The sequence below is a fragment of the Nematolebias whitei genome, chromosome 2, assembly GCF_014905685.2.
Source record: "Nematolebias whitei isolate Nwh7 chromosome 2, NemWhi1, whole genome shotgun sequence".
In the NCBI taxonomy this organism is placed as follows: domain Eukaryota; kingdom Metazoa; phylum Chordata; class Actinopteri; order Cyprinodontiformes; family Rivulidae; genus Nematolebias; species Nematolebias whitei.
In genome coordinates, this window is record NC_056499.1 from 4,011,945 (window position 1) to 4,029,180 (window position 17,236).

Genomic DNA, 17,236 nt, shown 5'->3' on the forward strand with positions numbered 1-17,236 from the left:
TTTTTGTTACGTTACGTAATTTCTCTGTAAATGTGTCAGAAAAACACAATGTTTTCTGTTAGTAGACTAAAAATACGCTGACTCAGGGTGAGCAATGCTTCAGCCCTTAACCTTCATCCCATGCAGTGACTAACAGTCCTGATATGAGCAGACTTACAAGCAAAACACAGAACAAAGTTCTTGGATTTCTTTTCCAAGAGTTCACATTCCAAAATAAAGAGTCACAGCGATGTATCAACGTGACGGAACATTAAGTTTTCATCTGGAGAATAATATTTCAGCCGTGTTAATGTGACAGGAAAACAGCAGGGCACAACAAAAACAAGATGATTCGAGTTCCTTCGAGGAAAAAAAACACAAAAAAACTTATCGCTTTATTCTTCTGATCATTATAAAAATACATAAATCATCAAATACAAACACTAAATAACAGCCTGAGGCATTCAGTGCTGTCACAAACTGGTTAGTGTTAGCTTGCTTTTACCTTTCGTCCCCTACATGTGGACATTATTTTTTCCTCCACAAATTTAGGGTTTTAAAACAGATTTTGTGCTAAAAAAAAGACATTTAGCAAGAATCTAACCAACATCCAGCCTCGTCCCTTTCGAGGAATCAGGCGATAATTACCAGTTTGGGTGTGACAGCTCCAGTGTTTCATGTTTCACCCAACAGCAGGAACTCGCACAACACGCTTGGTATCGTAGGGAACCGTAAAAACACACTCACCTCCTCGAGTAAAACTGCTGGAGAATGGGATGTCTAAATGGACAGGAGCCATCTTTGATATCCTGGATGTCTTTCTATCACTGCCTGAAGGCGAAATATTGGCACAGATTGTTAAAACCAGCATCGACGTTACATTTACGGAGTCAAGGTTTGAAAGAAAAACAGCTCAGTGCATCTATTTGTCTCGTCTTATAGTCACAATGGTTCATTTTGTTCATTGGGAACCAGTTTGAGCCCAGTATAATTAGGATACAGAGGCGGTGACGTCAGAACAGATGACCGGAGCGAGCAGAGACCCTCGGCCATCTTTATATTCTAACAGAGCCCTTTATTGTACCAAGTTCCCTTCACATCTTGTGATAGTGTGTTTCTCCAACACAGTTTCTTTTAACTACACAAACACAGATAAAATAGGTGAAAAGTAACCGCTGACCACTGCAAACACAAAGAAAAAGAAAAAGGTTACCTGACAACAGGAGAGAGAGAGAGAAAGAGCCGGAGCAGAAAACTGAAATAACTCTGAAGAGTGCAACTGTGCACTTTTTCTTTCTTTATCGGACGAGTTGAACTCTGAGTAGCCTCCTGTCCTTTCAAAAACAAACAATAATTTTCCCACGACATGGCCGAGCCCCCCCCGTCCAAAACCCCGCAAGCAAATTCAGGTCAGGTAGGGGAAAAGGCAGCTACGAGTAATTCACAAAGATTCAGCTTCCAGAATACTGTGACACAAAATAATTCATCAGATTAATCATCTGGCATGAACAGATATGAGAAGTCAAGGCTGTAAACAATTATTCTTACTAAAAAGATTCACAACAAACAAACTATCACATTGCTGCCTCTTGCATTTGGTGTCCGATGATAAAAAAAAGTACAATTAGACAAACCAATGTTCATTTTGAGTTTTTTGAGGGGGAAGAGGTTGATTAAAATCAATATAAATGAGAGAAGGTAAAAATTACAACTAAAACTTGTACAAACTAATAATCTGATCCAGCTGAGTTGACAGAATGAGAAGATGCAACTAATTTATATATTTTAATCTAAAGATTATTGCTACCAGTGTTTGAAATCTGTCTCGCCTCCAAAAACAAACTAGATTTGCAAATTATTAGTCAACATGGGAACGTTCAGACGCCATGGAAACCATTTAAAGGTCGTGAATCGGCTCGTCTTGGTGAAAAAGGAAAGGTGTGTGAGGCGTCTGAGAGGTTCACATCAGGAGAACAAAGAGTTTAGCTTAGTTTGCTTTGAACAGCCCTTTCTCATGCCCCTCGCTTTGACCAACGGCCATCAGTGTTCACTGATAACATTATTGGCCGTCTTCCATTTAAACCTTTCAGCCACTGTCCAGGCTGGCCCACTGCTAAGGCTTTGTGGGGAACAAACCATCAGCGCAGCTCTAGTTGCATTATAACAAAACATGGAAACATTAAAACGTTAAAAGAGTAGCAATTACTTAGGAATGAAGTCTGTATTTTCTTTATATGTGTAAATGAACAGAATAAACTGAAGCTTTAAGCCACTGCTGGTTTGCCATAAAAAAGCACAAGCATATATATAAAAAATAGTATTTTATGTACTGTATTTTCTGCCGTACATGTTGCACCGTCCTATAAGTAGCATCAGTCCAAATATGTCAAATAAAGTGGAAAAAATCCATATTTATAATCCGTATAAGTTGCATCTAATATGCGTTATCGCTGCCAACCAGGAAATGTGGGTCGGTGTTGTGCCAAAAATCTATTGGCTGCCAAATGGCAGCTGCAGGAGCGTGCACAGGAGGACTTTAACAAGAATTTAACAAGATTAACACTTAAAAAAACATTCATTTGTTTGCTCAAAATTACAGTAAAAGTGTGTCTCAGTCTAACTTTTGCTTAAATGCACTTTGACGGTCAAATCAGCTGCATTTCCAAAGCCGATACGCGGAAGTAGGAGCGCGCAGAGGGACGAGTCGCTGTGCATTTCTTCAAATTTAACAAGATAAGCACCTAAAACAATTATTTGTTTGCTCGACATTAAAGTAAAGGTGTGTCTCAGTTGAACTTTTATTTAATAAATGCACTTCAATGGTCAAATCAGCTTCATTTCACTGGGGAGGCGCAGCGAAATGAAGCTGATTTGACGGTTGCTCCAGCTGGATGAAGGTGGCAGTCTATGGCAAGTCGATTGTGTCATTAATAGCCACATTTACCTATTACATGACACAACAGCATGCCATACTACTCGAGTGCCATCTAGCGGCTGAAAATGGTAGTGCGCAATATTTCCAGTCAGAATGAAAACGGTCATATCTCAGCCAAAAATTAGTTTATAAATATGGAAACTGATACTGATGCGACTTATAAGGTGGTGCAATGTGTACGGCAGAAAATGCGGTACATAAAATACATTTATTTATGGCAAACCAGCAATGGCTTAAATATGGGAAAAAAAATCCATAAATAAGTCGCTTCGGTCTATAAGTCATGACAATTATGTAAAAAACTGCCGAAAAATAACTGGAAAAACCCAACGTGTGAACGATGATGGCAGGAAACAAAAAGAACAAAAATCACGTCATTATTCTTGTCGTCATGTACCGGGTGAGAAGCCGATGAGGGAGCGGTTGGACAGCGTGTTGTTCCCGTTCATTTTGAAGTGAAGAGGAATGGAGTCAAGGATGGCCTGCAGGTACTTCTCCTGTTCAAGGCTGCTGGATGAATCTGAGGAGGAGGCTGGCGCTAAAGGCAAAACAACCATTGTCTTTAATAAAACTGAACAAAAACAGGACTTTGTGTGCAGCTCTGTGAGGAAACACACCTGTTGAGGACGGGTTCTGGGACTTGAACAGTCCCACCACGCCCTTGCCATGGAAGCCTCCTGAGCGCAGCAGCACGGCTTTGGTCCGGGGATGCTTCCAACACACTACAGGCAGACGGTTGTGTCTGTAGCAGCGAGCTACTTTGTGCAAACTGCTGTCGTGCACACCCTGGGGAACCACCAGCAGTCCTGGGTAGCTGACAAGAGAACCATAAAGGAAAAAAAAGTTCATCATCAAGAATTTACTGAACGGGAACCAGAATAAATAACTACACCGGGTATTTGATTTATAGATTTCGCAGCAATTCAAATCATCTTGAAAATAACTGTGTCTTTAATTTATGATCATCAGCGCAGATCAGAAGGTTTCTGGACTTCTTTAGTGGGAAAACAGCCTCAGCAGGTGTTCAGGGAGAGAAGCTGTACCTGCGGCAAAGGGAGTAGAGTCGGTTTACAGCCGTGATCCTGAACTGATCTCCTGATTTGGATCGGGATGAGCTGACAGTGATGGTGCCCAGGCCCAGACGCTGGTAGTCACGGAAACAGGACTGCTCCACCAGCTGCTCCATGGTGGACTTTTCTGAGGCTCTCAGAGTGCTGCTGGGTGGCGGTTCACCCTCATCAGATACTAAATCAGACAGAAAATATACAACACTCAATTACATTTGTACATTTTGTCTTGGTCCCTCCACGTTGATGCATAAACGACGTCTCTCACTTGAAACGTCATCGTCCTCATGCCAGGTCATCCGACTGCCTCTGTCGATCTTCTTCAGTGAGCTCTGGCTGCTACGCCCCATGGTGATCTTTCCAGCTCTCTTTGCTCCTTTGACGATCGTTTTTGACAACGTTCTGTGAGGCAGAACACAGCAGAGATCGTTTGCTGAGGAACTGCAGTAAAATGTATTTACACAGTGTTTTTTATTAAACTCAGCAGATTTAGAAAAAACAAAGCGAGTGCCAGGCTTGTTCTGGAAAGCTACAAACCTGAAGCCTGTGTTTCTTTCTTTTGGTTTGGGGAGGATTAGCTGAGGAACTGTTTGTCCTACTGCAAAAGCAAAGGAGCTGAAGATGGACTGAGGATAGCGGACTCTCTGGAGGTGCTTTCTGAAGAGCTCCACCATCTCTGAGCTAACCTCCTCATCAAAAGCCACTTTTATCAGCTGCAGAAAGCAGACGGATTACTCACAAAAACAAACAACTCAGATACTGCATTTTTTAACTGTTTAACCCAAGCTACATGTAATTAATCCAAATTTGACCACATTCAAAATATATTAGGAAAGAATTGCCAGCTCTTTGTAACAGAGGACAACAGTACATGAAACAAAGGCTGCCCGGGTAAAACATTAACATTTGAACAACATGCGCTCAATTTCTTTGTACAGAAATTACCTAAAAATGTTTTATCACTCAAAAAGCATTCATGCTCAAACATCTTAGTTTTGCAGCACAGTTGGCTGAATTTTTTAATAAAATAAAAACAAAAAACATAATAGAAAATGGAAAAATTATCCATTTTAATGCATCATTATGTGCATAAAGGTCAGGTCTCTTGTAAATGAGTCCCCGTGGCTCAATGGGACTAACCTGTATAAATAAAGGTTGAATGAATAAAGTTAATTTTTTTAAACTCAAATAAAATCATCTTTAGTTTTCATCAGACATCAGAGATCTGAAAACTCCCTGGATGAGCTCAACCAGGTTCTGTTCTGTCAAACAACCCTGGCGGTACCATGATGAGATTGATGGAAGGCCACCCATGTAATTCATCTTCAGACGTTCAGTTTTATCACATCATTAAATCTGTGTTTGAGAGGAAAAGGGATGTACAGTAGTCCCTCGTTTATCGCGGGGGATCCGTACCCTGAAGACCCTCGAAAAGTGAAAAACCGCGAAGTAGGAATAGTAGTATAAGTAGTAAGTAGTAGTTTATTTTAGTATTTATATATAGATATATACACTGCCTGGCCAAAAAAAAGTTGCCACCTGGATTTAACTAAGCAAACAGGGATGAGCCTCCTGTTGGATAAGTACTGCATGGACAATTATGTTTCAGCTGCAACAAGTTCTTTAACTCCATCTGGTGCAATGAGTTGCTTCTCATTTCTTAAACAACCATGTGGAAAAACTCATGGTGTGGTCGTGGAAAAGATGTCAGTCTGTTTGAGAAGGGTCAAGTCATTGGCATCAAGTAGAGGAAACATCTAAGGAGATTCTAGAAACGACTAAAACTGGGTTAAGAACTGTCCAACGCATTATTAAAAACTGGAAGGAGAGTGAGGACCCATCATCTTCGAGAAAGAAATGAAGCCGGAAAAAAATGCTGAATGATCGTGATCGGCGATCACTTAAACGTTTGGTGAAATCAAATGGAAGAAAAACACCAGCAGCACTCAGGGCCGTGGTTAATAGAGAAAGTAAGAACATTTCCACACACACAATGTGAAGGAACTCAAGGGACTGGGACTGAACAGCTGTGGAGCCTTAAGAAAACCACTAACCAGTGAGGCTAACTGGAAAAAAAGGCTTTAATTTGCTAGGGAGCATAAAGATTGGACTCTGGAGCAATGGAAGAAGGTCATGTGGTCTGATGAGTCCAGATTGAACCTGTTCCAGAGTGATGGTGCATCAGGGTAAGAAGAGAAGCGGGTGAAGTGATGCACCATCATGTCTAGTGTCTTGTCATCAATGCAAGATCTTGGTGAAAAATTAATGCAACACTGGATGGAACAGATCTTGTGACATTGCAGAAGTTTATCGAAACAATGCCACACAGAATGCATGATGTAATCAAAGCTAAAGGCGGGCCAACCAAATATTAGTGTGACTTTTTTTATGGTGGCAACTTATTTTTTGGCCAGGTGGTGTATAAAGTTGTTTTAAACCCTTCCCACACTCTTGCAATATCCTAAACAATGTTTCTAAACTCTAAACATTCTAAACGAGCACAGAATGTCATGATCTCGGCTCCCTGCCTCCTCTGCTCTCAGCCACCTGCAAGCACTCTTGGCCACGCCCACTTCTCCGCTCTGCACGGTGATCAGCTGATCAGCTGCAGCAGGAAGTTTATCCTGCAGTAAGGGCTGCACAAAGGTGCAGCAGGTGCTCAATACTTCAAAATAATTTAAATAAAAATTCCATGCCGATCAAACGGCTCATCCACCAGCCAGTTGTGTGTCATGTCCAATCTTATTTTGAAAAACCGCGAAGTAGCGAGGGACTACTGTATAAACAAAATTCTGCTGGCTCTCATAATAATGAAGTCCTATTCATTCAGGATTAAGATTCACTGGTGACAAAAAAAAATAATCCAGTTTTGTTCGTCTTCCTCCATGTCTCATGTTGGCTGTTACATAACAGTTCTCTTATTTAGGACAAATAAACGTAAAGACAACTTTAGATTCATGGTCTTTGGCCCTTTTGAGTTCCCACTTTCAGGTCATATAAATAGTTTTATTCCAGAAACAATGCGGCGCAAACCTTCTTCATGCTGCCTGTGGATCACACTTCATCCGAGAGGACAAACACTGTGTATTGTTTCATATCGTTTGTATTACTGACCTGGAACGCTGCTGAGCGGAGCTGCAGGCCTTCCTGCATGTTCTGCTGCAGCTGGTTCTGGATGCTGATCTTCTTCTCTTTGGTCAGCGTCGCCACGGGGAAAGCTCTGATTACTGCCTGCTCGCCCACTGCACCAACACAGGAACACAGAGCACTTCACTGACATGACGGCTGCTGCATTAAACTGACATCACTCAACTAATTAGAAGTGGATCGAAACTTAGAACAGGCTTAGGCAAACAATGATTTGGATTTTCTTTTTAATTATTTTGTCAGTTCATGTAAATGTACGCGACTTTATATTTCTATGAGACATGGAAACTTATGCATTTACCCAGTGGATCATGAGGAATGCCTTTAAAGATGATGCGATATGTGGTAAGAAAGAGCGCCCCCTCTGCTGGAAGGATGTGAGGGCCCCCGAGGAGGCCCCCGGTGGCCTCTTCTCTGCCGTCGGGATCCAGAAGCACCCTGAGTCCCTCTGAAACCATCTCCTCTCCTGGAAGCAGCGCTGGACGCAGAATTTTTGGCTGAGGGAGAAAAGAAAGCCTGAAATTATGCATCAGAACAGACTACCTGCCTACGAGCACGTCCGAGCCTAAATTGAGGCATTTTTCACTGACAAGACGGAACCCGAAGCTGAACATTTGCGTCACTGAATCAAACGCAGGAAATAAATTTATCATTATAATGTCAAATCAGAGCACCACATGGCCTTGTTGGATGTGTTTAAACCTTACGTGCACATCGTCGACAAAAGCACAAACCCCGCAAGCACACCAGCCATCACGTAACATTTTTAAAACCACCGTCCAAGAAAAACATTTTCCGACTCTCTGCAGAGAACGAACAACTTGCAACCTCCATTCTGAGCAAAAGCAATTCTGCTTGTCTTGATTGTTTGAGCAACTCTCAGTTTTCAGCTCCTGCTCTATAAACATCTGGACTCTGACATGATGCACTCCACATGTAGAAGAAGTGAAGCTGAATCTGCGCAGACTGCTAGAATTAATCAACGGTTTCATTTTCAGCGCAACTATTTCAAATGACACAATCTACTTTATTTATTCATTTAGTCTGTTTTAACTTGTTTTTAAATGAACACAGAATTAAACTATTAGCCCGTGGCTTCAAGTATTCAAACTGAAAAGCTTCTCACTTTCATGAAAGTACCATATTTATAAACTAATTTTTGGTTGAGATGTAACTGTTTTAATTCATTCTGACTGAAAATATTGAACAATACAATTTTCAGCCGCTAGATGGCACTCGAGCAGTATGGCATGCGGTTGTATCATGTAATAGGTAAACGTGGCTATTAATGACACAATCAGCTTGCCATAGTCTGCCACCGTCGTCTGCCTGGAGCAATCATCAAATCAGCTTCATTTTGCTGCACCGCTCCGGCGAAATGCAGCTGATTTGACCATCAAAGTGCATTTATTAAGTAAAAGTTCAACTGAGACACGCCTTTACTATAAAGTCGAGCAAACAAATAATTGTTTTTAGGTGGTTATCTTGTTAAATTTCGAACAAATGGTCAGCGAGTTGCCCTATGTGCGTTTGTGTTTCCGCATATCGGCTTTTGAAAATGCAGCTGATTTGACCGTCAAAGTGCATTTGTTAGACTGAGACATACATTTGCTATAATTTTGAGCAAACAAATAATTGTTTTTGAGTGTTAAGCTTGTTAAATTCTTGGTAAAGTCCTCCCGTGCACGCCCCTGCGGCCTCCATTTGGCAGCCAATGGATTTTTGGCACAACAACGGCCCAGGTTGTCAGCGGTGACGCGTTACAAACGTGACGCATAATAGACGCGACTGGTGAAGCGACATATTTAAGTTTTTTCCCCACTTTATTAGACGTTTCTGGACTGAAGCGACGTATAGGGCAGAAAATACGGTATGTGTAAAGTCTTCAGATTATTTTTAAAGGAATACACACGTTTGGATACAACTACTCATTGTAAAGGGTAGGAGTGCCCTGCTTTCCAAGAACAGTTAATGGTGCTTGCATGTCCATACAGGCAGGGAAAACGTTACAGTAGATGTAACCAGACACTCGTCTGAAACAGAAATCTGTCAACTGCACTTCTGCCAATTCTTGATAGAACTGATTAACCACTGAGATGGACTGGAGACCTGTCCAAGGTGTCCCCGGCCTCTCGCACAGTGACTGCTGGACATGGGAGCCAGTGACCCCTGCGACCCCAAAAGGTAGAAGCTGGTAAAGATGATGGATGGAACTGATTAACCATGCAGGCGACACTTTGCCTCATTTCTAAACTGCCTGAGGCAAAACTAGCAGTCGTGTCTGCACCCCTCATTGCTCCTGCTCCTACTGGCCTCCAGATTAGCTGCAGAAACACTCCTTTGTTCCAGTATCATAGATATAAATGAAGAGGGACATCAGATTGTTTGCAGCTTTTCCTGCTGAGGCCACAGCCGACCTGAGGGAGCTGACTCTGGCTCCGAGATCATTTACAGCCTCCAGAATCTGTCCTTGAATGAAAAGTGAGACCCAGGAAACCGTCCAAATGCACATCATTACCTCTGAAAACTCAGCTACTAATTGAAGCTTCTCCGTGTCGCTGCTGCTGTTAGTTCTACAGTTCAGTCTGACCATGGGTCTACAGCCAGACTAGCACTTTTTATTTATTTATTTTTGCATAATGCTGGCAGTTAACAGTCCAGATTACAAGGAGACGCTGGAAGCAAATCACACAATTACACGTGTGTGTATGACGGTGTGATTTGCCCAGAGCTTGCAGACGTATAAACTAGTTGATATTGATTTGGTGGCACGGTGGCTCAACTGGTAGAGCTGTTGCCTCTCTGCGAGAAGGTCGCTGGTTCAAATCCCGGCCTGGGATTTTTCTGGGTGGAGTTTGCATGTTCTCTCCGTGCATGTGTGGGTTTTCTCCGGGTACTCCGGTTTCCTCCACATGCACGTTAGGCTGATTGGTAACTCTAAGTTGTCTCTAGGTGAGAGTGAGTGAAAGGTTGTTCAAGTCATCTTATCTCAAATCGACGACCCCCCCCCTCCCCCCCACCGAGGAAGTCTGCGGACCTATCAGAGGGACTCGGCTGAATAAACACTGTGTCATTTCAGGACTCTTGGATTCTCTGTGGCACGAGCCTTGGTCGACCTCGGCACCCCTTGAGAGTGTTTGTGGATCTCACCACAGGGAACTGGCTGATTATACCATTCTTATCAGAACTCCTGCAGTGCCTCTGGGTGTCCTTGAACACCCTCACCGCTCTTGTCTCCCCTCCACTACAAAATGTCTGCGTCATCATGTGCTTGTGTGCGGGGTGTTTTTCATTTTCAGGCTACCTGTCCTCGGCCATGGATTAAGAGTCTGTTAGGAATTTTTTTGCCTCCAAATCCTACTTGTTGTCACTTCATTACTTGTTTTTTGTCTAAACAGGTCTCACTTGTAAATGAGTCTCCGAGGCTCAATGTGATTGATCTGTCTAAATAAAGGTTGATTGAAATTGCCTTGTTTGTCTCTGTGTGTCCCTGTGATGGACTGGAGACCTGTCCAGGGTGTCCCCAGCCTCTCACAGTGACTGCTGAATATGGGCACCAGTGACCCCCACGACCGAAAAAGGAAGAAGCGAGTAAATATAATGACGGACGGATGGTATTAACTTTCTGCACAACAACATTTTTAAGACGACTAAATTTAACTAGTGGACATAAAGAAAAATCACAGTGTGAGCAAAAACCCTTCCTTAAATATAAAATACAGATGTTACATTTAGATTTTTAATCATAACTAAAAACGTGTAGGATTTTACTAAATAATAGGACCACCGTAAAATGTTTGATTCTTACTGAACATGTTTTTCAACGTTTTTACAAGTTTCACACAAGTTTTTGAAGCTCAGATGAAACAAATGTCACATGCGCTGGTCAAAGTACAAGACAAATATAAAAACGCAGCATTGTTCTCTGTGATTTCTTTGGCACTCAGTTCTTTACAGTGAAGTGTGCCGTTATTACCATTTCTTTAATGTCTAAGCTTGTTCATTATTAGCTCGACGAGGAACTACACTCACCTTCTGAATGGGAGGAAGCCTCCTGCTCTCCCTGTGAACGGCCTCTAAAGCTTCCATCTGCATCGCTACGATTCCTGTGGGTCAGAGGTTAGGAGCAGTTAACACATAAACACAATATGTACAGTATGTACATACTTCCAAGGGCCATTTGACAAGTCAGGAGTTTATGAGCTCACTGGCTCCTGTGGATGTTGCTTCAGCTCAGAATACAAACATGCATGTGGATCTCAGTGCAAATCAAAGGGAATCTGGGCAGGGTCTGAGTGAGAACGTTATACCTGGGATCATAATGTGCAGGCTCTTGATGTGCTCCTGGGTGACTCCGCTCTCTGTGCACACCTTGTCGACGAAGCGGGCAACAAACCTGACCACAGAGTTTGCCACGTCGCTGGTTTCAGAGTCTTCAAATCCACTTTCTGTATCAAAGCTCTCCGCCACACTGCCAGCAATGCTGCCAACACAAATGATGGCAGTGAAACCGAGAAAGGTCAAAGCTCCGAGTGCAGGAGGAGAGATGTGTGTTGACAGACATGCGAGAGCAGTTTATAATCTGACAAAAGCAAAGTGTTGATGGCTGCTTCAGCCGCTTGGATTTTATTATCTGAGAATGTTTTCCATGAAACGGTGATGCGGTCTCTTCTCACATAGACAAAATACAAAGCGATGAAATCAAAAATGTTCTCTAAGAGGAGCAAACACGTCTGGGAAGCAAACTGGGAACAAAACGCTTCAAATTTCCACAAAAATAAACGCTCGTCTGAAACATTTTTTGTAATCTGCTTAAAAACAAACAGCAGGATCACAATCGTCTTGTGGCCAATTATACAAAAAGAATTAACGCAATAAACGCTGCACAGCTTGTAAATCAAATTTGAAATCAAATATTGAGCTGCATAATCATGCTGGATCTGAAATGTAGATCAACAACATTTTGGATAAATTCCTTCAGGTTTAACCCTACACGGTTATTTTTCATGTTTAATTCACTCTAAAGTTACTGCAAAGCAGAGGAAAACCCAGTTAGAAAAAAAAAAAAGGTTGTCCGAATGGATAAAACGAGTCAAGCTTCATTTGTGAAGTGGAAATGTCAGCCTGCAGGATGGATTTGGGCCGGAAACAGAAAAGTGAGCTGCGTTCAGCTTGGCTTGAATGAAAAGTATCAGTTGTCTGGAGTCACGCCACATCCACCCACATGCTTGTCATCGCTTATTAAAAAGAGGTTCACATCCTCATGGATAGTAAAACCATAACGAAAAGTTTTCTTCAAATATGGCCGATCGTTTTACCTTCACATGTTCTGAACAAGCTCTTATCTATGGTTTATGACAGAAAACTGCAACATGTTTAGAGCAGCATAGATAATCTTTACTAAAAAAACAGAACTACCAAGCTGTCCAGCCGCTGACCTGTTGGTTACGATGCTGTTACTGCCACTCTCCCAGTCAGCAGCAGGTGTGCTGCGCAGGAGCTTGTTCTTGCTGGTGTCCAAAGGAACCAGAAGGTAAACCATGAGGTTGGCGTAGTGGATGGCCTGGCTGAACACGGTGTTTTCCTCATTCTTCACCAGCTCCTGTTGCTTCTCCTTGCTCAGACCGGGCCACAAGCGTAGCTGCTCAGCCGCCAAGGCCATGGCTGTCTGCTCCTCTTCTCTACTTACAGCAGGCAGGGGGCCCACATCCTGCAAAATTATATTGAACCATCATAAAAAACTTGAAGGTTAATATTTTGTGGTTCGATCATTTCAACTGCGATGTGTATTAAGACATCCGAGGTCAAAAAGGGTTTGTTTCGGTGCAAAAACAGTCCTCACTTTTTAAAAAATTGCGTTTTACCTTTAGCCTGCTGACGACACCCCCGTTTTGTTCTGGAGTGTTAAGGTAAAGGGCTCGAATCTGACCCTGAACTTCACTGTAGAAAGTGGATTCCCAGAACTGGTGATTGGTCCAGATGGGATGGTCCTGGATGCAGGTGTAGGCAAACTGGTTCACTCCTGCAGCCAGCCTCTACAAAACAAAACACCTCCAGTCAGGACAGTATAGAAAATACTTGTCTCTTCTAACACTGTAACTAAATGTCAGCCAAGTCTGATCGGTCAGAGTCACAATTTCTTTGACAAGTTCAGATGGCACATAAAGTGATTTACAGGAAAGATTTGAAACGTGTAGCCCCAAAAATGGCCACAAACATTAGAAAATAGTATGGAAATGGGTTGGTTAGGCAACTATTAAAAGGAACTGAGGATATGAACATGACTTTCTGAATGTAAATTAAAACTAGATGTAGAACAGCAGAACTGTTTAAAACAGATTTATATTTAAACTGTCTTTACCTCCCTTAGTTTCTAACATCATAAGAGATGTAGTGGCTCAGCGGTCAGTGTCATGGTGTTATCCTGAGGCTGCAGGTTCAAGCACAGGTTGCATAAGGAAGGGCAACATTTTGATTTTGAAATCAAAATTTCTGAACTTCACTGAAAGTTGATTCCCAGAACTGCTGATTGGTCCAGATGGGATGGTCCTGGATGCAGGTGTAGGCAAACTGGTTCACTCCTGCAGCCAGTCGTTTCACTTCAGAGAATTTGAAATCAAAATTTTTGATATATTTTGCATTATTAGTAGCGTATATCAGATCATTTAGCGTAACGTTTGGAGTCCGTTTAGCGTATATCTTAGTTTATATCTTAGATCCTTATTTAGTTTTTTACATTTTATATTTTTGCTATTGTTGGATGTAACTGGGACCCTGAGTACACAATTTTGTTCCACCTCATGTGGTGAAATAACAATAAACTTACTTGAAGCTGAACAAAACAGTAAAACAAATGTTTCGTGCGAGCTCGCTCATTGTGGCGTCTCCTGCAGAAGGGAGCAGCAGAAAGAACAACAACCCTCCAACATCAGAATGTTTTATGTTGAGGCTTTAAATGCTGGTTTTTCAACTATTGCTTTTCATCATTAGTCAGTACAAATACAAGTTTCACTGTTAAAATAAACCAAATAGCAACAATTTTAATTTAGGTAAAAGTCAGGAAGTGTCTGCAGGATACAGAATATCATCACTGCAACCCGATCCTGCAGTCTGGGATTGTGCAAGTTTATTATGCTCAGTATTTTTGCTTCAAGAGGCTTCAGCAAAAGAAAACGCACAAAAACACTCAGCAGGAGGAGGAAAAGTTAGCAAACAGGTTAGAGAAGAAATCAGCCACTTACTGTGAGTTGTAACAGTTTAAACAGAAAACACCCACTATTGGAGCAACACACCATTCCCTCCTGTATTTTGTGTCAAGATGTATTTGGAGAGTGAGTTGTTATTTTTCATTAGAGTGGTCTGAAGAGTAAATCAGCTGCTGCTTGCAAAAACAGACGCTTAAAGTGGAACACCGAGTCCTCAGCTGAAAGCATTAATGCATCCCAGCACTGCACTGTACAAAACGTAAGACGCATCAAGAAATGCTGCAAAAACTTCATGTATTACAAGTTCATGATGGCAACAGAAGCAACCTTCAAATAAATGACCGGCCACAGAACCAAACTTCCACCATCCGTCCATCTCCCAGCAAAGCCCGAGGGCCAGATGTACGGCTCGGGCCCGTTATTAGATTAGCTTCTCATTTCACTCCCTGGAGTCTGACACGATCCAGTCGTGTCTATTATCACTTCATAGTTTGCTTTTGAAGAATGAGAAATGGGGGGTTACTGTAATTACAAGAGACAGAACCAAAGCAGCTCTCCTCCCTCTGTGGTGGGCCAGACGCCAGGAGAGAGCTGAGCTTACAGCCAGTGCCCACACGGCAGCGAACACACAGCTCTGTTAACGGGACTGAACGGAAGCTGTTCGTTAACTAATACTCCTTGTGCTCCACTTGCATTATCTCATTGCATTTAAGCCAGATATTTTGTTTTCTTATTGTAGAAACAGAGGGGAAAAACCAGTGTGTGCTTTGGAAAAACATTGGTGAATATCTTAAAAAAAAAACACCAGCAGATATTTATGTAACGAACATCGAAGCTCCTGCTGAGATTTTTCTAATATTAGTTAAGCAAACACTTTATGGGGGGAAATGTGAACTTTTAAAGTTGTGTGAAGTTAGAGGTTTCAATATCCTGCTGGTTAATGACGCAGAGCAAGAAAAAAATAAACGTAAATTACCTCAATTTGAATTGAAAAGTTGTTTAAAACTCGTTTTTTTTTGTTTTTTACTGGTAACAAAGTATGCTGATTATTCAATAACAACATTCAATACTAGTCCCTAACTACTTCGTGGTTCGTTTATCACGGACTCGCTCTATCGCGGTTTTTCTAAATAAGAGCTGCACGATCTGCACGAATTTTTTTTTTAAATAAATTATTTTAAATTATTTAGCACCTGCTGCACCTTTGTGCAGCCCTTACTGCTGCAGGATAAGCTTCCTGCTGCAGCTGATCAGCTGTTCCCCATGCAGAGCGTAGAAGTGGGCGTGGCCAAGAGCGCTTGCAGGTGGCAAAGAGCAGTGGAAGCAGGGAGCTGAAGTCATGATATGCTGGGCTCTTTTAGAGAGTTTAGAGTAGGGATGGGGCCGATCCGATCCGGTATCGTATCGGGCTCCGATACCAGCATAATTTACGTATCATATTTTCTGATCCAACCTGCCGATATTTCCGATCCATGATGCATGTCTGTGGTTGCGCTGCACGTTGGCTTCAAACTATGGAATGGATTTCCTGAATGGCGGCGTGTCTCATGAACCCAGAGTAATAAGACCCGCCTCACATTCAGGAAATCCATTTCATAGTTTGCAGCCAGCTACAACGTGAGGACTGAGTTAGCAGCACTGTGGCTAACAGCTAACAAACTTTTCATCTAAACATGTCCGCTGTGTGGAAGTGTTTTACACTAAACACCACAAGACAAGACAGCAACGTGCAATGTCTGCAGAGCCATAGCGCCACATTAAACCGCGGTAAAGTTAGTTTTACGATGGACATTTGAGCTCCGGGCTTCAGTGGCCTGTTATTTTCGTTCAGTCCGGAGAAGGCAGTCTGATCTCGGTCAGCCACGCTCAGTCTGTTCGTGTAAGAGGAGGGACAGACTGAGCGCGGCTGACCAAGATCAGATTGCCTGCTTTGGATTGAACAAGAAGAAGACATCGCTGAAACCACGGAGCTCAAATGTTTACAGAGAAGTTGCTAAACTTCATCATAATTAATGAACAACCACTATCAGTTGTAGAAAACGAAGGATTTCACAGTTTGATACTTGCAGCCAAGATATAGTTTACCCTCCAGGAGATATTTATCAGTACAACAGTAAACAATCATAAAAAACACATGATTTGAAAATTACAAGAAAAAAAAAATATATATACACGAAACAAAAACAGCTACAGTACATTATAAATGATGTAAATAACTAAAAACAGGAACATGTCTGTTGGTTTATGCCATGAACTTAGCAGATGTTTAAATCCATTTAACATTTTATTTTATTTAATTAATTTATTCAATAATTTAAAAGAAACAAAACAAATTCATCAAAAAGAAAACATTGAATGAAAAGAGTGCAGAAAGAAGAAAAATCTTATATCAATCAACCTTTATTTATACAGGTAAATCCCATTGAGCCTCGAGGACTCATTTACAAGAGAGACCTCTCTGCCCCTTATTTAAAAAATATAAAATAACTTTAAACAATCACTAAAATTAATCACTTTAATATCCACTTTAAAGCTAGGAATAAAAAAAACAACATGTTTTGTGTTAGCAGAATTTAATTCTAACTTTAAAACTTATCCAACATTAATAAAACTTACCTCAAGTTGCCTTTTTGGACATGCATGCATATATTTGTACAAATTGTACTTGAGGAGATTATTACAGCCTCATATAAAATCAATGATCATGATATCGGAACTGGATTGGTATCGGACGATATTCAGATTCAGGTATCGGGATCGGAAGTAAAAAAAGTGGATCGGTGCATCCCTAGTTTAGAGTTTAGAAACATTGTTTACAGTATTGCAAGAGTGTGGGAAGGGTTTAAAATGTATATCTATCTATCTATCTATCTATCTATCTATCTATCTATCTATCTATCTAT

At 41.6% G+C, this 17,236-nt stretch overlaps 1 protein-coding gene across 1 annotated transcript in view; it reads right to left on the reverse strand.

The window, feature by feature from the left end:
- The window catches only part of sbf2 (SET binding factor 2), a gene marked incomplete at its 3' end in the record, with an annotated part of 115,177 nt that overhangs the window by 15,517 nt on the left and 82,424 nt on the right, over window positions 1-17,236 (reverse strand). The window contains 12 exon segments of the mRNA XM_037689557.1: window positions 727-810; window positions 3,312-3,452; window positions 3,532-3,728; window positions 3,958-4,159; window positions 4,250-4,383; window positions 4,519-4,694; window positions 7,096-7,223; window positions 7,430-7,625; window positions 11,161-11,234; window positions 11,439-11,611; window positions 12,567-12,838; window positions 12,993-13,163. Coding sequence (XP_037545485.1) covers window positions 727-810; window positions 3,312-3,452; window positions 3,532-3,728; window positions 3,958-4,159; window positions 4,250-4,383; window positions 4,519-4,694; window positions 7,096-7,223; window positions 7,430-7,625; window positions 11,161-11,234; window positions 11,439-11,611; window positions 12,567-12,838; window positions 12,993-13,163 — 1,948 coding nt within the window.